The sequence below is a fragment of the Mus caroli genome, unplaced genomic scaffold, assembly GCF_978045245.1.
Source record: "Mus caroli unplaced genomic scaffold, Mus_caroli_1 scaffold_10, whole genome shotgun sequence".
Lineage (NCBI taxonomy): Eukaryota > Metazoa > Chordata > Mammalia > Rodentia > Muridae > Mus > Mus caroli.
In genome coordinates, this window is record NW_028227265.1 from 125,325,499 (window position 1) to 125,345,653 (window position 20,155).

Genomic DNA, 20,155 nt, shown 5'->3' on the forward strand with positions numbered 1-20,155 from the left:
CCCATCCAGTGTGTCTCAGAAGCTGTGGGTTTGGCTTTGTGAGGCTGTGACTAGGGAGTGGGCTGGCTTGGCTCCACAATCTGCCTGGGAGATGTGTTGAGATCCTCAGGGAGCCGTGTGCAACGTGTGTGGGGAGAATTGAGCTTTTCTATAAAAGGAAAGCCATGCGAAGGCACAGCTCAGAGAACAGAAAATTTACTCTCCACTTGTTAGGCTTGGGGGAGGGTGCTATGGTGGGAGGGCATCTGTTTCCCCAAAGAGACCTAGCTCCCCGGGCCTGTGCAGTACTCCATACCCACAGAGCAGGTGGAGCTTCTGGTGGAAAGAACTACAGCATAAAGGGGTAAGTGGTCTTGGGGTTCAACTATAACTGCAGCCACTCCCTGCAGCTCTGCAATCCACACTATCCTAAAGCAGCTCCAGTTCTGCCTCCCTCACCCCTATATTTCTAGGGGTCAGAGATACTCCCTTCTTCCTCCAGACCTCTCTCTGCTAGTCCCCTGGCAGTCCTCTCACGGAACCAGGGCTTTGCTCCATCAAGTGGGCCACACGGCCAACTTCAGTCATCTATAGAAAACTTGCCCCTAACACCTGTCCCCACAAAACCTGCTTTTCTCTTCCACCTACATTTGTCAAAGAGCCATCCACATGGTCACCAAGGAGCTCCTTATGCCAGATTAAGCTCACTCCAGAAAAGAGCTTTTTAAATTACTGTTAAGTTTGTGAGTGCATGTTATAGGTGTACATGCATGTTTATATAGCATGTGTTCGGCCAAACAACTTTCAGGGACTTTTTTCTTCCGCAAGGGTTTGATCTCAGATGCCAGGCTTCATACCAACTGCTTTACCCCTAAAGCTATTTCACCAGCCCAGGTACCAGCTTTTGCCAGTGACAACACCATCTCCCCTGGCATTTCACTCCAGCTCCCAAACTGTCATTTCAGAGACCCCACTCTCATCTTTATGTCACAGGGGAAATCACAGCTAGCTAGATGATAGCTTTATTGAGGGTTACAGGACACCCCAGGAAAAGGTGAAGAGAACCATGTAGAGGTCCGCTGAGGTGGGGAGGGTGTGCTGGGGCATCCAGATGCGAGTGCCACACACACAGGGATGATGATGTGCTGCTATTGTGGCAGAGAACAGGCACGGTGGGCTAGGGACACTTGCCCCAATCTACCAGTCCAGGAATCCTGCTTTGTGTAGAGTCTTCCATCTCTCCAGCCCTCATTCATTACAATTGTGCTTCACTTTCTAAGGCTGCTGGTGTACACAGCATCTGAAGGCTTAGCCTATGGCTGAACACTGTGTCAGGAAGTCCACAATCAAGTTCCAATACCAGTGGTGCTGGACTGACGTTCTGGGCAAAAATCAGCATATCTCATCTGCTGTACTCTTCACCTCGAAGGGCTGGGGACCTGGCTCACGAGGCCCAGGGGTACCAGGAACGGGTTCAGTGGGCAGATCCCAACTGCTTTCCAGGCCAGCCTCGGCTCTATGGGCTCAGAAGCTTGAGGATCAGCTTGGTCAGGCTCCTCTGGCCCCGTGGAGCCAGTCCCTCCATCTTCAGTCCCAGGCCTGGGCCTCTTCTCTCCAGGGAGAGAGGTCTGGGGAGCCATCAGTTGAGCATATGTTTTGGTCATATGTTCCAGCAGGGCTGTGCAAGGCAGGTGGGACAGTTCCTCTGGAAGTGACATGAGCAGGTTAAGGACCACAGCTGACTCTGGTAGAAGGAAAGGAGAAGATTAAGAGGACAGGTTTTAACATCCCCCAGACACCCCCCTCCCAACACACACACAGTATAGCCTTCTCCTCCTTAGTAGCTCTTACCAGCTGCTGAGAGCTCAGGGCCATGGCCACCTCTGGAGGAGAAGGAGAGGTATTTGTAGATCTTCTCAAAGTCCACAGCAAGGTCTCTCTCTGTGGAGGATCCAGCCAGGGACTTGGTGGGGGCATCAGGGTCAGGGACAGTGACCTCTGAGGCAAGGCCAGAGGTCTCAGGGTTGGCTCCAGAGGCCTTAGGGTCAGGGACAGAAGCCTCACGAGTGGGGTCAATAGCAGTCATAGGGACAGGCCCAGAACCTTCAGACGCAGGATCCTTCTGCCCATCTTGGTTGCTCAAGAACACCAGTGCCTTTCCACGGGCCTTTGTGGGCTTGCCCGGCCTGGAGTGCAGGAGGCTGAGGGGTTCTGCAGCAGCAATGGTGAGCACCTAACGGGGAAGAGCCGTCAGGGAAGGACGGGAGGAAGTCTTTCCTCTTCTATTGCTAGACCTAGAATGGGCCCTCTGCCTCTGCACACTCTGAAGGTGACCCACACAAGAGATGGCCATAGACACTATGGCTCAAGTGTCAGTGCCTGGCTGGAGTTACTGATTTTGCACCAGATCTACATTTTTTCTTTTCTTTTTGGGTAGTGTTAAGAGGGGCCTGGCAATTCTCTACTCCTTCAAATTAGGAGATTATATACAATACCACTGCCTGACTAAACCCAGCAGCTCTCTACCCCTGGGTTATTGATTTATAGGGCATCCTGGTGCCCTATTAATAAACACCCTTGGACTTGCCAAGGGAATGGACTTACCTGGGAGAAAGCTGCAGTCAGGGCTTCCTCCAGTGGGCCTGTTAGTTTCTCAGCAAGATCCATCCATACCTGGGTGAAGCCAGTTGGTACATGGTCAGTCTAAGGACAAGGCCTCAGGGGTCTCCCAAGTTTTGCTCTTTCTTGTATTCCTCTGACCAGGTTATCCTCCCTCCCTAAGAAGCCAGCCTTGGCCACCCCCCACCTTGCCCTCCTGCCTCACCTCTACCGGGGCTGGGAGCTGTGTTCCTTGATGCCTTGGCCCCTCTCTGCCATTTGGCTGCATCTTCTGAATGGCCTCTCGAACCACCCGGCCCTTGAGCTGCTGGATAAAGCGGCAGATCTGGGGAGGAAGACAGGCTTTCTGTGAGCTCAGCAACAGAGGCAAGACCAAAGTCTACCGCCTTGCTGTTCTCGGGCACTGCTACTGCCCCCTCTCCTGGACTAGCCCAGCCTTGTGCATTCCCAGAACTGCTGGGACTTGAGCCAAGACCCCAGTGTGTGACCAAGCTACCTAATGAAGATGTAAAAGCTAGGCCTATTCTTGTTCCTTCCTGGGGCCATTGTTTGCTCTTATAATGAGAACTAACCTGTTCACTTCCACTCCACTCCATTTTGTAGATTCTCACTTTGGTTGTACTCAAATTCACTTTTTTTGTTGTTATTGCTGATTTTTTTTTTTTTTAAGACGGCATTTGCTGTCCTGGAACTATGTAGGTCGGGCTAGCCTTGAACTCAAGGAGGTCCAATGAAAGAATCCCAGGTGCTGGGATTAGAGGTGTATGCCACACACCGGGCTACCAACTCTGCCTTAATCCACACCCCACCCTCTTCCACTCACCTCCACTCAGCTACGCTCAGCCCGCCGATGTTTCCCGCCCACACTCTACAGCCTCACAACTCTCCACAGCCTTACCCACAGACTCACTCCACCCAGTCGTCACGCCCCACTCCCAGACCACCTCTTCATGCTCCACTTGTCATATTCACTCACAGACCCCGCGGTCAGGCAGCACGCCATCGCAGCCCCGCCCCCCGAACTCCTCCCACCCCCTGCGCCGCAGCTTTACCAGAGTTTAGCCTCACTCTAAACACCACTGTCACCCGCCCCTGATCAGTCAGTATTCCTTGGTCACCTCCATGACCCCTCCTCAAATTCCACCCACATCCCGGCCCTGAGCTCCATCTTGCACGCAAATCCCGCGCGCCACTGAGATCCGCGACGGCCCACCCACCCGGCCAGCTCCACCTTATCACGGCCGTCGCGCTCCCCAGCCCCGGCCCCGGCCCCAGCACCAGGACTCCACCTCGGCCTCACTGCGGCCTCGCAGCTCCTGGGCCAGCTCCGCGGCGTCTGGCTCCGGCTGGCCCCGCCGAGCCTGAAGTAGTCTCAGTAGATGCCGCATCTCGCGGGGGCTCCAAGCGGTGGGGCCGGTAGCTTCACCTACGTAGCGTGCTGGGACCCTCCGCCGTCTCTGCGGTGGCTTCATAGCGGGACACTGCGGAGCTCTTTCCCTACTGGGCGGGGCTCATGAGCTCTTTTCCCTAGTGGGCGGGGCTACGGAGGCTGAGGCGGTCTGCAAGAGCACTTCGCGGAAGAGTTAGCAGACGGGGGGCGTGGCTCGCGTTTGTCGGCTGCGGGGTGTTGCTACAGAGACTGAGGCAGGCAGAGAGACCAGAGTTTTATCTGCGTTTTATGTTCCTCGTGAGCTGCAGCAAAAAAACTTTAGACCCTATATTTCCGAACTACGTCATGAAGCCCATACTGTGTGCTTTGCTTTTCATAGAGAAGTGGGCAGATGCCCTCAAAAACGTGGGCTTGCCATTTGTGTGGCAGTGTCGCTCTATGTCATCCTGGCTGGCCTGGATCTCGATATGTACACCAAGCTGGCCTCAAACTCACAGACGTCCTCCTGAATGCTCCGTTTAAAGGCACGCTCCTCCACACTTCTTCACCAACCAATCTTCCTTCACCAACTTTTAATGCTCATTTCTAACACAGACATGGTGGCTCAAAACCAACTGCAGTGTACACCCATATGGTGTACATACACATACATAAGGGCAAAACGCATAAATCGAAACAGATCAACCCAAGCTTGCCACTATTCCCAGCATTTGGGAGGCTGAGACAGGAAGGCCGCTGAGTTTCCAGGCTAGCCTGGGCTCCAGTGAAAGCCCGGCTTGCAAGAAAAACAAGCCTGGGTTATGGGGGCAGACAGCCCTAGAGACCTCGGAGGGGATTTAGTATTGCCAAGCCTCAGTTTCCTCGTTGGTGGATTAAGCCCAGAAGCTCCTTTAGTGCTGTATTAGTCAGGGTTCTCTAGAGTCGCAGAATGTCTCTCTCTATTGAGGGAATTTATTGTGATGACTTACAGTCTGCAGTCTGACTAACCCAACAATGGGCAGCTGTGAATGGAAGTCCAAGAATCTAGAAGTGACTCAGTCCCACAAGGCTAGTTGTTTCAGCTGGTCTTCAGTAGAAGTAGTTCCAGCAGATGTGCTGGCAAGTAAGTGCAAGCAGGCGAAGAAGAGTGAGTCTTCCTTCTTCCAATGTCCATATGTAGGTCTCCAGCAGAAGGTGTGGCCAGATTAAAGGTGTGGACCACCAAGCCTGGATCTGGGACCTGCTTTGTCCCCAGATGACCTTGAACTCAGAGATCCCCTCGCCTGGGATTAAAGTCGTGTACTACCTTGCATGGGCCTATGCTTTTCATGGCCACTATGCCTTAAGATCTCCATGCTGAAATCCAGGTCAGAAACTTGTATCTTCCAACCTCAAGATCTGGATCACAAGTGTGCCCTCCAATTCTAGATTGTAGTTCATTCCAGATATAGTCAACTTGACGACCAGGAATAGCCATTACATTTACTTAACACAAAGATGAGAGAGTTTAAACCGGGCGTGGTGGCACACGCCTTTAATCCCAGCACTTGGGAGGCAGAGGCAGGCAGATTTCTGAGTTCTACAAAGTGAGTTCCAGGACAGCCAGGGCTACACAGAGAAACCCTGTCTCGAAAAACCAAAAAAAAAAAAAAAAAAAAGAGAGAGAGAGAGAGTTTGAGGAGGTTGGATTCAAGAGGGACATGGAAGTAAAGAACAAAGAAGGTCCAATTTGGGAGAGAACGAAGGAGGGAGGAAAGTAAGACTCAATTTAAACATAAACTGGCTGGGTTGTGTGTGCTTTTCTGTTTCAGGCAAATGACTCATGTCTCTCCCTGGCTATATGTGTTCGTGGGGGTTGGAGTCCCACCCCTCCATTCTAAGTCTTTCCAAGCCACAAATCTCCCCACATCTGGACCCAAGGCACAGCCTGGAGCCTCCCCTCGTGCACCCCACCCCCGCCCATGTTTGGGAGCGCATGGACTCCACCAGAAGTTAGCAGGTCACCAATTTATTTTGAACAGGGAAGTGAGGACAGGGAGAGGGGGAGGGGAGACATGCAGGAGGCCTTCTGAAGGGTAAATCACGGCTGGATGAGTCTCAGGACCTCACTGGGTGGTGCCATCTCTGGGGGAGAGGGGGTGACAGAGGCTCAGATCACATTCTCCCAACAAGCTTTGGCGGCTTCCTTCACCAATCTATGTATTGGGGTGTGTGAAACTAAAATTGCATAAATCCCTCTTACGTATCTGTTCAAGTCTTTTTTTTGTTTTGTTTTGTTTTGTTTTGTTTTTTCGAGACGGGTTTCTCTGTATAGCCCTGGCTGTCCTGGAACTCACTTTGTAGACCAGGCTAGCCTCGAACTCAGAAATCCACCTGCCTCTGCCTCCCTAGTGCTGGGATTAAAGGCGTGCGCCACCACGCCCGGCTTCTGTTCAAGTCTTTTTTTTTTTTTTTTTTTTTTTTTCTTTTTTTTTTTTGGTTTTTCGAGACAGGGTTTCTCTGTGTAGTCCTGGCTGTCCTGGAACTCACTCTGTAGACCAGGCTGGCCTCGAACTCAGAAATCCGCCTGCCTCTGCCTCCCAAGTGCTGGGATTAAAGGCGTGCGCCACCACGCCCGGCCCTTCTGTTCAAGTCTTAAAGACCCCTTTCTTCACTGCTCGGGACCCCATCTCCCAAATTCCATTTGCAGCTCCACCTTTGACAAGTTACTTAGCCTCATAAAAGTATTATTCTTCTATCTATCTGAATGTTGTTCAAAAGAAGATTAAATGAATGTACAAAGTACTTGGAGTCCCATGAGTAAACTCTAAGAACGATCCTTACCACCACGCCCCTCTCATAGCTCTTGCTTCAGACCTTCACACCCAGTACTTACCTGCCTACTGGGGGTCTCTGGAGCTGGGGGCCGCTGAGCGAAGCTCTAGGAGGCTGGCCTGGGGGTGGGGGTGCTGAAAGAAGAAGCTAGCTAGAATAGGAGTTGCCTGTGCCCTGCACCAGTTTAAGCGCGCCCCCTAGTGGGAGCTGCTACAAGTGTACCAGCCCTAAGGGCCAGATCCTGGAGGCAGGTTCAGGGATATGGGCTCATGGGGTTGGGGGTGGGGCAGGTAGACTACTAGACTGTCTGTCTGAACGTGTGGAAATAGGTGTGGGGTTCTGGCGGAGAAGTCAGTACCTGAGTGTGCGCAGACAAGACCAAGCCCAGCGGCCAAGGCAGCACCCAGCACGAAGGCCGCCAACACCAATGCCACCACCGGTGCAGGCTCCAGTGCTGCAGGGGCTGGAGCGGGTGGCTCTGGGCGTACCGACCTGCCTGGGAGACTCTTGGATGGCCCTATGGGGACACGTGCAAGGCTGAGACTAGGCCTTGGACGAAGCTGTCCTTCCCATCCCGGTTCCAGGGCCTCTTGTGAGCTTACTAGGGGGCGGACGAGGTACTGTGACCACGATGGGCTGTGTCAGCATGTGCAGGTGGGGGCTGTCAGTACCAAGGTTCAAGCTGCTGCCGGCACATGCCTCATCCTGAGGCAGACACTGGGTTGCAAGGGAAGAAACCAGACTTCAGTGCCTTGGTGATTCTGGGTCTGGTCTCCCAGGGCTCCGAGCTATGATGGGCTTAAGCTTCCAGCTTTCCACTAGAGCTAGGAGGTTACAACAGGACTCCTGGGCGTAACCATAAACATAAACATAAAAATGGTTTCAGCCCTAGAACACCCCATATGTCAACCTCTAGGTCTCAAGTGAGGCCTGCAAATCAAATGTGCACAAGTTTAGATAGATCGCAGTGTTTTCTTGAATCCAGCCTTCCAGCCCTAAAAGGACTCCAGATCCCACCCAAGGATCTTAGAGCACAAGGCTGTACATTTCTAGTCTACTTACTGGGAATCCTTCTGCAGAGCCCCATGAGGGATATCTCTATACCTAGTACCCATCTTGAGAGGGACCCAGACCATAAAGCACTTTGCTTCCTAAAGTCCCTCAGCTGCCAGAAACGCCTTTGCCTAGCTAGAGAATATTCCGCAGGTGCCGAGATTACTGTTTCTATTAGCGCACCCGCAATGGTGCTGGTGGGGTCAAAGGCACTGGTGTCAGGCGGACAGCTCGGCGGTGGTGACTGCTGCGACGGCGGCAACGGCTGATCTGGCAGTGCAAGAACTGTACTGAGGCATTGAATACCGGGCGCAGGCGGAAGCTGAAGCGTGAGACGCTAGCAGCATCCGGGCGTGGAGGTGGTGAGAAGCTGACAGAGTCGTCGGCAGGGCAGCCCCCACGTAGAAGCACCAGGGCAGGCCCCAGGGTCGGGCGTGAAGAAGGTGTTACTGAGCATCGGTGAAGGGCTAGGCCCCATCTCGGTGAAGGACGGGCCAGGGCCGCCTGCAGGATCAAGGCGCCATCAAGGTCGACCAGTCCCCATCTATCCCTCTTCCCACCCACCCTCGTAGTTTAAGGCGCCCGCACCTGCACAAACACATGGCTGTCCGCCGGAACCTCCAGTGGCCCTGCGCGGCGAGGGAACGCGTCCTCTGCATCTGATAACTCCAGACTGAAAAGGGGTCTGCGCAGCCAGGGGCCAGGCGCCCCAGGTAACAGAGGTGCTGAAACAGAGCACAGAGCAAGGGCACAATTCCCTCTAGGGAGCCCTTGTCTCGCTTTGAAAAGGGATGCATTACAGGTGGTCTCTATATCCATGCTCAGCCGCATGCCAAATTCTTTCCAAGTTACTACAATGTACCGCTTAGTGGCATCGGGGCCTAGTAGAAGCTGAAGCCAGCACAAAGCTGTGCTCTTTCATTTTCTGACCTTTTGTGCCATTTGCAGAGTAGGCAAGGGGACGTGGGGGGCACACGGAGTTGATGCCCTCCTGTGGTGGTGGTCAGCAGAGATGAAGTCAGGATTCTCTGCTTTGCCCAGGTTGCTAAAGCCTTAGAGTCTAAGAGATCCAGTATGAGCTACTAGCCACTAAGGAGAGGTAGGTGCTGGCATCTGTTGAAGTCAGGAGGGTGCCCACCCATATCCCTCCAGAGGGCAGAGGCTCAGTACAGACAGGCAACAGGACTGGGAATTTCTGTTCAACAGATCTCTAAGTCCCCAAACAGAGGAGAGAGAGCACCAAGAGGTAAGCGTGGATGGTGTCTCTTTTGTGTTTACCCAGGCTTGCACTTACACACACACACACACACACACACACACACACACACACACACACAGCCTATACAAGCAAATGACTGCTTTCAAGCAGCAGTTAGCTGGGGGTTTATCACGAATAATTTGCACACTTGGCCCTATATCCACAGCCCTTACCACCTCTTGGTTGAGAACTTTAAGGAAACTGGCAGAGGGGCTAGTCTGGGAAAAGAAAAAGGGATGGCACCCCTCTCCCCCCCCCCCCCCCCCCACACCACCACACACATCCAGGTGCAAAACGCAGTTGAGAAGGGACAATGGGCAAGTGGGACACAATGCCCCCACCCCGTGGCAGCCTCTACGTACCACGTGGTGTACTGTGCTTACTGGAGGTCCCAGGGAGCAGGGCCAGGAGCAGGAGCGCAGTGCCCACCATGGCGGCCTGTTCAGGTTCGAGTGCTCCAGACCGGCAGCAGGCACCTGGCTGGGCTGTACCCAGCCCTCTAGGTGTGGGCAGGTAGCCCTGGCCTTGGTGAGGCTGCCACCCTGGGAAGCAGGGAGCGGGGGTGGAGGATGGAGGGGCTGACATCTGAGCACATGCTCAAGGTCAGCCATGGATAAGGGCTTTCTTGATTTACTGAAATTTCTAGAAGGGGGCCCCTCACAAAGCTGCCTGATGCCTTTGGTCGCTCCAAACACCTCCCACCCAGCTCCTGGCCCGGCTAGTTTCCCATGAAATGAATGTTGTCCTTAACCACACTAAAAGCCCTCCTCCCAGGCCCTTCCCATATCTCTGTACTCTACCAGGCTTAGGACACCAGACTCGGAAGAAAAGGGAAGGGTTTTATTCTCAAGCGTCTAAGGATTTACAAACAAGGGTATTTTGTTTTAAAAAGGGAAGAGGGCAACACTGGTGGCCTGAGGAGGAGGGTGGGACCAGGCCACTCCAGGTCCCTACCTGCCCGAGACCCACTCTGCCTGGGCCTGAGGGATGGCTGGTGACAGAGGGAAGGACTTGGGAGAAGGTGGGGAAGTGGGAGACTCCTCCAGACTCCCACTTAACATTAGAGGGCAGTAGACAAAGACAACACAGACAGACAACACAAAGAAAATAAAGTTAAATAAAAATAAAACCATCAGGCCCACTCTTGGGCCTGTGCTGGCCCTGGGACCAGCCATGTGACCTAAGTACACACAAAGGCTAGCCATGCTGCAGCCAGCCTCAGAACGGTAAGGGTGGGGCCGGGCTTGCTACTCTCCCCCTACTTCATTCCGCCTCCCCAACACAGGAGATAAGGAGAGAGGGTGCCCTGCCTGGACATAGAAGATGACTTCTATTACGATTTAAGCATGCGGCATTGTGAGAATAGGATGAAGAGGCGTCAACAGGACTGTTAAGAGCCACAGTGTCACCTAAGCCTACGTATGGTTGCATCAGCTACTTCCAGCAAGGTTTCTCAACTTTGGTGCTGGGGTTTGTGGTTGTAAATTTTTTTGTTTTGTTATATTGTTCTCTTGTCCACTTGAACTGCATGCATCACCAACAAAAAGGAAACATACCCCACTCTGTCCTCGAAACTGCAGGACCATGGGACAGACACCTGGCCCAGTCCAGGCCACAGGTTGGGTTGGAGCTGGTCACCTCTAGGTGAGCTAAATCATGCTCAGGGGCATGTTGGGAGTAAGTCACTTCACATACCAATACCCTGGCCTCCCCTGCATTCAAGCCTGTCCGTCTCGTCCCTGATTCACATGCTCGGACCTCCACATCTACTCCCTTCACTCTTATCCCTGACTTCTCGGGACTCCTCCTGCCCCTTGGCAGGATTCCCTGTCACTGATTCCCAACAGTTCCCTCCCTGCTACCTGCTACTCTCTACTGCATCCCTCATACACCTTCCCTGAAGGCCATCTGTGTGGCTGAGGCCCCCTGGTCTCCCTCTGTGCCACCTGAGCTCTTCTACTCAACCCCAAACTGTCAGCAGATCCCAGTCCCATGTGAGGGTCCCCCATGGAGCCTGGCCTCTCCTAGGCCAGAAATGACAAGGAGCAGCAAGCAGTCCAACCCCCAATGCCTGAGGCAATGGAGGAGAGGGGGCCACCACAAGCAGCTAAACATTACTTTGGTAAAAGTTTCTGAAGGTACTGACCCCATGAGAACACCCCCCCCCCACAAACATACCCCCACCAAGTACAATAAAATACAATAAACTCCAAAAGGACCCCCTGAGATCAAAGAGAGACAGACAGACACAGAGACAGCAACCATTTGGCTGCAGTCACAATGCCCACAAAGCCATCCTGGGACAAAGACTTAAGGAAGCCTAGGTGAACCTTGGGCTTCCTTCCACTGAGGGTAGAGTGGCAGGGCCCAGGCTTCAGAGGCTGGGAGAGAGGCAGAGGCTAGGAGGGAGACAGGGAAACCAGAAAGGGACAGTGGTAGAGAGGGAGGGGACAGAAGGAAAGACGTAGAGCAAGCATGTGTGCGAGAGAAGGTGGAGGGGACAGACACTGGGAGTTTGGGGGGATGGGGACAAGGGGCTTTCTCTCTGCCCCTGGGGGTTACCCCAGCCCAGAGGTTATGATTGAATAAATAGCGAGTCTGCTCATGGCCTGCTGTCTTCCGTTCACAGTGTCTGTCGGGGTGGGATGGGGCTCACACAGCTGGCTGACCCCAGAGTGGGAGGGATTAGGAACCAGCATGCCCTTTTGTCCACAGCTGGTAGGCAGGGAGTCAGAGCTGGATGGGAACCCCCTACTTTCTGTCCTCAGTCCTTGGCAGTCGTCCAGGTCCCAGGTCCCCTGATGGGCAGCTGGGTTGGCCAGGTGGGGGGGGGCCGGTGGCCATGGCCCAGGGCCCCTGTGGGGCTGGCCGCTGCCATGAGGCTACCTGAAGAAGGGCAGATGGTGCTGACTCAGGACTCCACTAGTCCTTGGGGACTCGGTCTTCGCCATGACGTCCTTAAACCAGGACGCGACATCTACCTCGAGTATCTCATAGTGCTTGATGAAGCTGTGTTCCTGTAGGCCCAAGAGTTGGCTTAGGATGAGGAGTCAGTCCTCCTGGTCTTGCAACTGAGACCAGGAGGACTTCACACGTGGTGAGGGTTGGGGGATAGTACTCACAAGTAGCTTATTATACTTTGGTCTCTTCCTGTGATCTTTAGTAAGGCTGGACGAAGAGCAGGGAGAAAAGAGAAATGAGAGTCAGGGAAATGAAGCCCGACTGTGCCTGGATGTGCATCTATGCTCAGGCCCTCCCTCTCCAGTGAGCCAGAAGCAGCTGCTCACAGCCAGGCTCCACCAGGCTGGGGATCCACAAACTCTCCTGGCTCAATATAGTATTAGGTAAAGACCCACTGGGGAGCTGGAACCACGCACAATGTGAGGGTCACATCAGAGAAAATTAAGACTCAAGTGTGATTTTCCTACACAACCTCCATTGCAAAGCCATGCCAGACACCCACAGGGCCAGTGGTTCCCCATAGGCCAGGTCCAAACAAACCCAAAAAGTGACTCCCAGAGCTCCAGCTTTAACTCCTGTCTACAGCCACAAGCCATGGGTGTACCTGCAGCTGTGCCCATCTCATCCCGTCCCCTTTTCCCAGCCTCCACCCTCCCCAGTAGCATGAGGACACCTGACATTCCAGAACATCCCAGAGTAGAAAGGTAGGAGCCAAGACAGGAAGCATGGGAGTGCTCACCAGTCTTTGACAAATGACTGGAAGTCCCCTGAGAAGCCCATGTGACCAGGCAGGAGTGGGGGCTCTTCCTGTAGGACTTTGGTGAGGACCTCAAAGTCTGTCTTGCAGTTCTTATAGGGGAACTGTCCTGTTGCCAGCTCCACCTGGGAGGGTGACAGGCATTGCTGGAACAGCAGGTAAGAGATCCCTGCCTTCCCACCAAGCCCTGGAACAGCAGCCCCAACTAACCAGTGAGATGCCCAGGCTCCACACATCAGCTCGGATGTCATAGTCAGGCTTGGTGGGATCTGGAGGGTCGATGCGCTCCGGCTGCCGGGTGGGAGAGAAGGAGGATATACCCTGAAGGTAGGGCCAGCCCACCCAGTCCCCTGGTCAGACCCAGCAGGGCCCCACTCACAGCCATATAGGCAGCACAGCCAGCACTCCGTGTTTTGGCTTTGGAGTCAACAAGGCGGCCGCTGATGCCAAAGTCACAGAGCTTGATCTGGCCCCGCTCATCTAGCAGGATGTTGGAGGGTTTGACATCGCGATGGATGACGCCATGCTTCTCCTTCAGATAGTATAGTGCTTTCACAATCTGTAGGACACACACATTTGGGCACCTGTCATGGAAGACAGAACCCAGGGACACCCACCTAGCCATACAAGCCCAGATTTAGCAGCTCACCGCCACAGTCATCTTGCCCAGGATTCGCTCTGGAATGGGGCCCTGCATTCGTTTCTTCAGCTTCTCTGCACATGTGCCCATGAGCTCCATGGCAATAAAGACGTCTGTCTGTAGAAAGAGGGTGGTACCCGGGGCTTGGAGCAGCCATGCTTTCTTCCCCACCCTAGCCACACTATGGTACTTGGAGACATGTAGGACCTTATAGGGGCAGAGGGTGACCTGAGACTTTCCCAGATGGGGCTTGGTCTCTCAGGCAGGGTGCTCACGTTGGTGATGAAGGTGCCAAAGCACTGAACAATGTAAGGGCAGTCGTGGCTCTTGAGTACTACATCCAGGTCCATCAAGATGCGCTTATTCTCTTCCTTGTTCCCCGAGCGCCGCATTTGCTGCAAGGAGGGACAGCCAAGGGGCGAGCTTCAAGTATTGAGCAGGCTGCAAGGTCACAAGGTGCATCCTGGCACTGGGGTGTGGAAGGCTTACCTTAACAGCAATGATGTGGCCTGTCTTCCGGAACCGCATCTTCCACACCTGACCACAGGTACCACTGCCCATCTCCCCCAGGTTCTCCAAGTCATTGATCTCTGCCTGATAACGCTGGGAGAAGAGCAAGACAGCTGGAGGGTCCTCAGGGCCTCTGCTCTGTCACCCACCACCTCCAGGTTGCCTGGGTCCTGCCTGACACAGCCCCCAGGGTGCCGAGCTATGGGGAGGTAGTACCTGGCCCCCGATAGTCAGGTACCCTGTCTGCTTCATGATCTCCTGCAGCTTCTGATCAATCTCGATGCTGATGGGACAGAAAATGGAAGATGGTAAGGAGGGCCCCCACAAACATCCCTCGCCTCCCTCGGACCAGCAGGAGGGCCCAATGCTGGCCCTGCTCCAGCAGCTTACCTCTCCATACTGCGCGGTGTGAACAAGGTTGATGGGAGCCCCAGCATGTGGCGGGGCCGGGTGGGGGGTGTAGGGTGCTGTGGGGAGCTCTCTGAGGATGGTGAGCGGCTGCCCCCATCGTTGGCCAGTGGGAGTTGCAGGGCTGGGGAATTAAAAACCAGGGGCATGAAAGGAGTTAGCATCTAGCTGGCCACCAAGGACTCGGTGTTCTCATCTTCTCCTTCCTGGTATCCCTTCGGCCAAGCTGGAACAGTCCCCTGCTCTGCTGGCTAGGGCCTTCTTCCCCACCCCCTGGGGCATCTTCAGAGTACTTCCTCCTGCCCCTCTGACCTGAAAGGAGATGGGGTGGCCTGGTGGGAGAGGGGTAGTCCCACAGGCTGAGGGCTTATCCTCAAGCACATAGTGCAGAGAAGTGAGGGGTCTGCCAGGGAGCTTCCCTGGCACAGCTCTCTGTTCCCTCCCCAGTGCCAGGAAGCAGGCCCAGGGCCTCAGTGCTCACATAGGGAATATGTGAGGACAGAATGCCCATCAAGAACCTGGCCTGGCCACCAACACTACACTGTGGATGACAAGAGCCAAGAGCTATGGAACTCTGGTTTCAGGCTGTCTTGCCCTAGATTACACTCCTAGGCCAGGGAGGGCCACCTTCTGTCCAGCTGTCTCATCTGTGCATCTCCCAGCCAGGCCTGCAGAGCTGGGGTCAAGGGATCGGGAACAGAACCCCAAGGTAAGCTTGAGTTCTTGTGAAGAGAGATCGATGGTGATCTAATTGGCAAAGCTCTTCCAGGGGCTAGCTGGGCTGGCCAGGGGGAAAACGCTGGGCCAGGGAGGGGAGCTTGGTACTTCCCAATGGCCTGCATGCGGACAGCTCGGGCATGCTACAGGCAGATAGCAGGCAGGCAGCAGGCACCCCAGGACGGGCGGGCAGTGTTAGGGTGAGGGATGACAGGAGAAAGACAGACAGGAGGAGCCAAGACTTGAGACCCAGCTGCCCAGAGGAGGTGCTGCAGAGACAGCCAGAGAGGATATAAGACATGAGGAGGACATTCCTTGAAGAGCTAGGGGGTTTCTCTGGCCTAGAGGCAGGGGCCGTGAGCCCCCTTGTAGCATGGAAGCATCTGCTCTCCATGAAACTCTCATACTTCAAGGGCCCCAAGGCCCTGGAGGCTAGCTCAGCTCAGGACAGCAACAAGCACCCTTCAAGCATCGCTTCGCAGAAGGCCTGGAGCCTGCCACTTTCTAACACACCTCTCCACCCTTATCTTTACTACCACCTCTTCCCACAGTCCCTCTAATGGCTTTTAGTAACGGGCCCAGCAATTAATGGTCAGAGACAAATGGGCTTTTACTGTTGATATCCAGGTCTTTTCTAGTTCTGGTAGTTGGGGCCCAACTGTATCCAGACTCGCTAGGAACTGTCCAGAGCTCACGTCCATGAGTACATGTGTGATCCTTCTTTGTGTGGCAACTTAGCTCTCTGGAGTGACCACACCTCTAACCTCTGTACTCCCTGCCAGTCCCCTGACCCACACAGACCATCAAGCCCTCTTAGGTTGCTCCAGATCCAGGGAAAAGGCTGCTGGCCTCACTCTCTGAAGCATGGATTTGATGGAAAAGGGGGAGAGAGAGAGAGACAGACAGACACACAAAAGCCCTGAGAACAGAAGTTAGAGGGTTTTAGAGCCACACAACAGGCCTAGAGAGTAGATTAAGTATAAGTCAGTGAGGGAAAACAAAGTGAGAATGAATGAATGAATGAATGAATGAATGAGAGAAAGCAAGACAGACCATGGAGACATGTACCCACTTATGGGACCCGTATGTGTGCAAGCTACCAGCCCAACATACATACACTCATGTGCAAAAAGACAAACATGTACACACAGAGCACACATACACACATCCATGTGTACACACAAGCTGGGACACACTAGCACCAATAGTGAGCTCTTCGCATTTCTATCAACACAGGTACTCTCTTACACACACAGGACATCACACACCTAGGAACTAGCACAGCTGAGCTACCTAGCATGGAGTCCTCAGGTTGGGGGAAGAGGTGGAGGGGGGGGGTCTTGTTTCCCTTAACCTCTTGGGATACTTTTGTTCAAACCCTGTATCCTCCATAGGCTTTCCCTGAGAGACCCCTCTGCAGAGACCCTACAAGACTATTCTGCTGGATCAGACATGTGCTTCGTGTCCACTAATGGACCCCATCCATCCTGCATCCTCAGCCCCACAGGATAGGAGCTTGATCTGTTTTACTTCCTGCTATGTTCCTGGTTCTGAAAGGAGACACAGTACACAAATAATGACACTCATTCACTTCATAGGTGAGACAGATTAAATAAGAGCAGCACACCTATCTCTACCTACTTTATTTACACACACACACACACACACACACACACACACACACACCATTGTGTGCCCACCTAGCAGACTCCTGCTCCTTAAGGGAGCTCATTTCATCTTCTAGGATTCCAGATTGAGCCAGAAAAGAAATGAGAAGACTGATGGACACAGACAAAGTATAGCCAGGCTCACATTTCTGTAGTTAAGGGAGAGTGAAAATGAAGACACAGAACTCTCTTTCCTTCTCTCTCTCCCTAAGTTATATACACACACAAATACACCCACACACAGCATAGGGTAGGGATGGCATTCTGCAGCTGGGGCAGCGGTTAGGTCAATGTGCAGATATGCAAGCAGCAATGATAAAAAGGCTGGTACCTGCTCGCTGGGACGGGGCAGGAGCAGGGCTTAGAGTGATCACAATAACTGGATGGGGAAAGGAAGAAAAGAGAAAAAAAAAAAAACACCACAATAAATCACAACAGAAACAACCGATTTGTCCAACAGAAAAGAAATCAAATCATAATGAAAAGGAAGGGGAGGCACAAGGCACCAAACTGCAGAGATGGGAAGAAACCAACAGAGATGGGATGATGGGAGGAAGGTGTGGAGCTGACAGAGATAGACACCTGCAGGGGGCTCCTTGGGGTCTGCCAGCCAGTAGCCTTACCAGGTCTTACTCTGCTCTAGGGACAGGCAGTTCTTAGGGCACCTAGAACCCTATTCCCAACCCTGTCTCATCCACAGGGGCTGGAGGGATGGCCCTGAAATCCAGCAGGGGCCCAACCTCTGGTCCCAGGCAGACTCAGTGAAATGCACCCTAATCTCTGGGTACCTCCAGTTCCTGGAAGAAACTCCCAGGAAGGAAACGTGGAAGACTTGGGCCAGAAGGGGTAGAGGATGGAGGGAGGGAGGGAATCCTGAATGCCTCTTCAGGAAGATGATCAAGCTGTGAAGGTCAGTCAGGCCAGGTGGCCAGGTAAACAGAATTTTCACCTACAGGAGGCTGCCTTTCCCCTTTTACCATAGTGACCCCACAGACAACTATAGTACATATACTCCAAAGATTACATCACAGCGGATATAAAGAAGACATTCTGCTGAATCAAGAGGGACAGAGGAAGGGTTGGTGAGAGGGGAGAAAAAAAGCCAGATTCTTTCTATCTGGGATACAACAAGGATGCTAACTGTGGTCATGGTGGACAAGCTGGATGTGTGCCTAGAAAGGAAGAGGAAGCACTTTTGTACAGGACCGTATGTCAGGGAGGCAGGCCCAAAGACAGTAGGGTCAGAAAGGAGGCGTGTGTCTACTCGATAGGACTAGACTGGTTACAGGTGTCTGTAGTACTAGCAATCACTTGAGCCCTGTAGACAAAGGCTGCCAGGCTGAGAGATGGCTATGTATTTCCTGAGGGCTAGACAGCAATAGTGAAAAGTAGCTGGTCATAGAGATATGAGGTGCCCCTGTATGTAGGAGGCAGTGAGCTGGGTCCAGTGACAAGGTCCTTCCAAGCTTAGAAGGAGCCATCTGATATGACCAAAGAAGTCAAATGGAAGAAGCCTCCAATCAAAACGGATGTAGATGAGGACTTAGTGACCTACATGGGCAGATGGACATGCACGTGTGTGGACTGTCTGATAGGGGAGGGGACCTCTTGACAGTCACTGAAACGGCAGGTGTGGAACCACTGAATCAGAAGAGAGATAACTGTTTGCAGAGTTGAAAGACTTGGCTGTAGTCACAGCGGCGTAGCTTCGGGTCTGAAAGCCTGCGAGGTGCAGGTGACAAGGCTCCAGAAGCCGACCACAGGGTGAGGGACTAAGCTCTCAGGTACCAACGGTGTGAACTTCGGGACCGCGGTACGTGTGCGGAGAGAGTCGCCCTGGAGACTGCCCACCCGACTTCCAGGTCACCGTGACCCTCTCCCTGCAAGCCGACAGCACAGAGAGTGGAGGGGAGGAGAGCTAGCGCCCCGGAAGCGGGGGCAGGATCTGCCCGGTGGGCGGGGCCTCCCAGTGCGCGCCCCGCCCGCCCGCCCCTCCCCCACGCGGCCGTGCTTACTGGGCCTGGGCCGCTGTGGGCTGATATCCAAGTTGAGGTCGATCCTCCTGCGGGCCTCACGGTTCTCCTGCTTCAGCTTGGCTTCCAGGCGGGACAGCTTCTGCTCCAGGGAGGACGCCGCCATCTTCCCCGCCGCCGCTGCCGCCGCTCACCGCCAGGCCACCCGTCAGTCCGGGGTAGACAAACACCGCACTGCGCCTGCGCTCGGATGACCCCGCCGAGCCGCCGTCCTGCCTAGACCACCCCAGCGCGTGCCCGCCCTGCCTCGCGTGCATAACGCCGCGCGTGCGCACTGGGTCCCAGTAAGACGCTGATGCCACCTAGAGCCCGAGGCGGGCTTCATGCATTGTCATGGCCTACCGCTGCCTTCCGCAGTGCGCATGCGTGAAGTTTCAGGCGCTAGGCGCTGTTAGAAATCACTTAAAAAGAAAAAAAAAAGAAAAAAAGAGAGAAAGCGAAGTCCGGTCAACCGCACGCCTGCGTGCAAAAGCGGGAGACCGGCCAGGCTCGCGCCTTTACTGCTTATGCTTACGGCTGTTCCCAGATTATTCACTTCGTGTGCATCTCTGGGGCGCTCTGGTGCCCGCGCCCTCATGGAACAACCTTCCTCATCTAGGACGGTCTTTCATGAGGACCTGTTATGCTTAATTGCGGCCTGAACTCTCGCTGTTAGCATGGAGCCGCCTCCTCACCGTAATTAGGTGCCCGTGGTAATCCCTTTCCATTTCAGCCAGTCCCAGCACAGTGAGAGTAGATCAAGGCCCGACAAGTGGAGAGGGAATCCAGAGTCCGTGATTCCTGAGCTTGGTGTCAGAATCAAGGTTAAGGCCAGACTTTCTGCCCCATCCCCATCCCCATCCTTTTGCCCGGAGAATCCGGACTTGAAACCAATGTTATCTGAAGACAGTCCCTAGGGTTAGATGCCTCTGCCCTGCTAGCCCCATCCCCACCCTGCATTGTTTAAGTCCTTCCAAGAGTGCTAGGATAAAGTTTGTGTGTAAATTCGGGTCGTAGGTTTGCCTTGTGCAGGGACATTCAGCAAGAGACCAAACCCAGGAGGTCAGGATGCCCACAATTCTGGAAGCAACAGTGAACACTTTGGGATGGGCCTTGGCCTTTAAAGGCTTCTTAGAACGCCTTTGGTAATGACCTATGGGTGGAGCAGAGAGAAGCTTAGAGTTAAAAGGATAAAAGAGGAGAGGAAAATTGGATTTGTTTTGTTTTCGCAACAAGGTTGCTCTGTGTAGTTCTAGCTGCCCTGTAACTCTGTAGACCCGGCTGGCCTGGAACTCCCACCTGCCTCTGGCCTCTGGAGTGTTGGGACTGAAGATATGCATCACCACCATCCAACTGTTTTAGAGGGTGGGGTGAGGTAGATTCTTTAGGAA

The 20,155-nt window shown here is 53.8% G+C and overlaps 3 protein-coding genes across 8 annotated transcripts; all 3 read right to left on the minus strand.

Annotated features, from left to right (window-relative positions):
- Positions 1-968: 968 nt before the first annotated feature.
- Snapc2 (small nuclear RNA activating complex polypeptide 2) lies at positions 969-4,130 on the minus strand. Of its 2 annotated transcripts, none has more exons than XM_021170348.3 (5): positions 3,888-4,130; positions 2,804-2,923; positions 2,584-2,652; positions 1,831-2,212; positions 969-1,723 (listed from the first exon to the last, which is right to left on the minus strand). In XM_021170348.3, the coding sequence occupies exons 1-5, from the start codon at positions 4,068-4,070 to the stop codon at positions 1,398-1,400; spliced, it is 1,080 nt and encodes a 359-aa protein (XP_021026007.1). In that variant the 5' UTR covers positions 4,071-4,130; the 3' UTR covers positions 969-1,397. The 2 variants fall into 2 exon arrangements, with proteins under 2 accessions (XP_021026007.1, XP_029336159.1); XM_029480299.2 differs by lacking the exon at positions 3,888-4,130 and adding an exon at positions 3,171-3,194 and having other exon boundaries at positions 971-1,723.
- A 1,829-nt stretch (positions 4,131-5,959) lies between these two features.
- Tgfbr3l (transforming growth factor beta receptor 3 like) lies at positions 5,960-9,722 on the minus strand. Of its 4 annotated transcripts, none has more exons than XM_029480726.2 (7): positions 9,455-9,722; positions 8,423-8,559; positions 8,018-8,338; positions 7,384-7,498; positions 7,140-7,298; positions 6,843-6,915; positions 5,960-6,091 (listed from the first exon to the last, which is right to left on the minus strand). In XM_029480726.2, the coding sequence occupies exons 1-7, from the start codon at positions 9,675-9,677 to the stop codon at positions 6,073-6,075; spliced, it is 1,047 nt and encodes a 348-aa protein (XP_029336586.1). In that variant the 5' UTR covers positions 9,678-9,722; the 3' UTR covers positions 5,960-6,072. The 4 variants fall into 4 exon arrangements, with proteins under 4 accessions (XP_029336586.1, XP_029336585.1, XP_029336587.1 ...); XM_029480725.2 differs by having other exon boundaries at positions 5,960-6,162; XM_029480727.2 differs by lacking the exons at positions 5,960-6,091; positions 6,843-6,915 and having other exon boundaries at positions 6,924-7,298; positions 8,018-8,104.
- A 189-nt stretch (positions 9,723-9,911) lies between these two features.
- Positions 9,912-19,037, minus strand: Map2k7 (mitogen-activated protein kinase kinase 7). 2 transcript variants are annotated; one of them, XM_021169319.2, is made up of 12 exons: positions 18,768-19,037; positions 17,084-17,131; positions 14,351-14,492; positions 14,177-14,243; positions 13,940-14,053; positions 13,726-13,845; positions 13,460-13,567; positions 13,190-13,369; positions 13,021-13,101; positions 12,793-12,935; positions 12,215-12,260; positions 9,912-12,109 (listed from the first exon to the last, which is right to left on the minus strand). In XM_021169319.2, exons 1-12 carry the CDS (start codon positions 18,889-18,891, stop codon positions 11,975-11,977), a joined length of 1,308 nt encoding a protein of 435 aa, XP_021024978.1. In that variant the 5' UTR covers positions 18,892-19,037; the 3' UTR covers positions 9,912-11,974. The 2 variants fall into 2 exon arrangements, with proteins under 2 accessions (XP_021024978.1, XP_021024979.1); XM_021169320.2 differs by lacking the exon at positions 17,084-17,131 and having other exon boundaries at positions 18,768-19,036.
- Positions 19,038-20,155: the final 1,118 nt, after the last annotated feature.

Bases quoted from the DNA above. Each gene is read 5' to 3' on its own strand.
- Snapc2 (XM_021170348.3), bottom strand. From the start codon at position 4,070: ATGAAGCCACCGCAGAGACGGCGGAGGGTCCCAGCACGCTACGTAGGT. The intron at 2,924-3,887 runs GTGGAGTCCTGG...CTTCCTCCCCAG, and splicing joins GAGGCCGCAGTGAGGCCGAG to ATCTGCCGCTTTATCCAGCA. The intron at 2,213-2,583 runs GTAAGTCCATTC...CTTCCCCGTTAG, and splicing joins TGACTGCAGCTTTCTCCCAG to GTGCTCACCATTGCTGCTGC.
- Tgfbr3l (XM_029480724.2), bottom strand. From the start codon at position 9,677: ATGTCAGCCCCTCCATCCTCCACCCCCGCTCCCTGCTTCCCAGGGTGG. The intron at 7,499-8,017 runs GTGCGCTAATAG...CTTGCAACCCAG, and splicing joins CCCCACCAGCACCATTGCGG to TGTCTGCCTCAGGATGAGGC. The intron at 7,299-7,383 runs GTAAGCTCACAA...GTGTCCCCATAG, and splicing joins AGTACCTCGTCCGCCCCCTA to GGCCATCCAAGAGTCTCCCA.
- Map2k7 (XM_021169319.2), bottom strand. From the start codon at position 18,891: ATGGCGGCGTCCTCCCTGGAGCAGAAGCTGTCCCGCCTGGAAGCCAAG. The intron at 14,493-17,083 runs GTACCAGCCTTT...TTAATTCCCCAG, and splicing joins TGCCCCGTCCCAGCGAGCAG to CCCTGCAACTCCCACTGGCC. The intron at 13,846-13,939 runs GTAAGCCTTCCA...CCCTCCTTGCAG, and splicing joins GCCACATCATTGCTGTTAAG to CAAATGCGGCGCTCGGGGAA.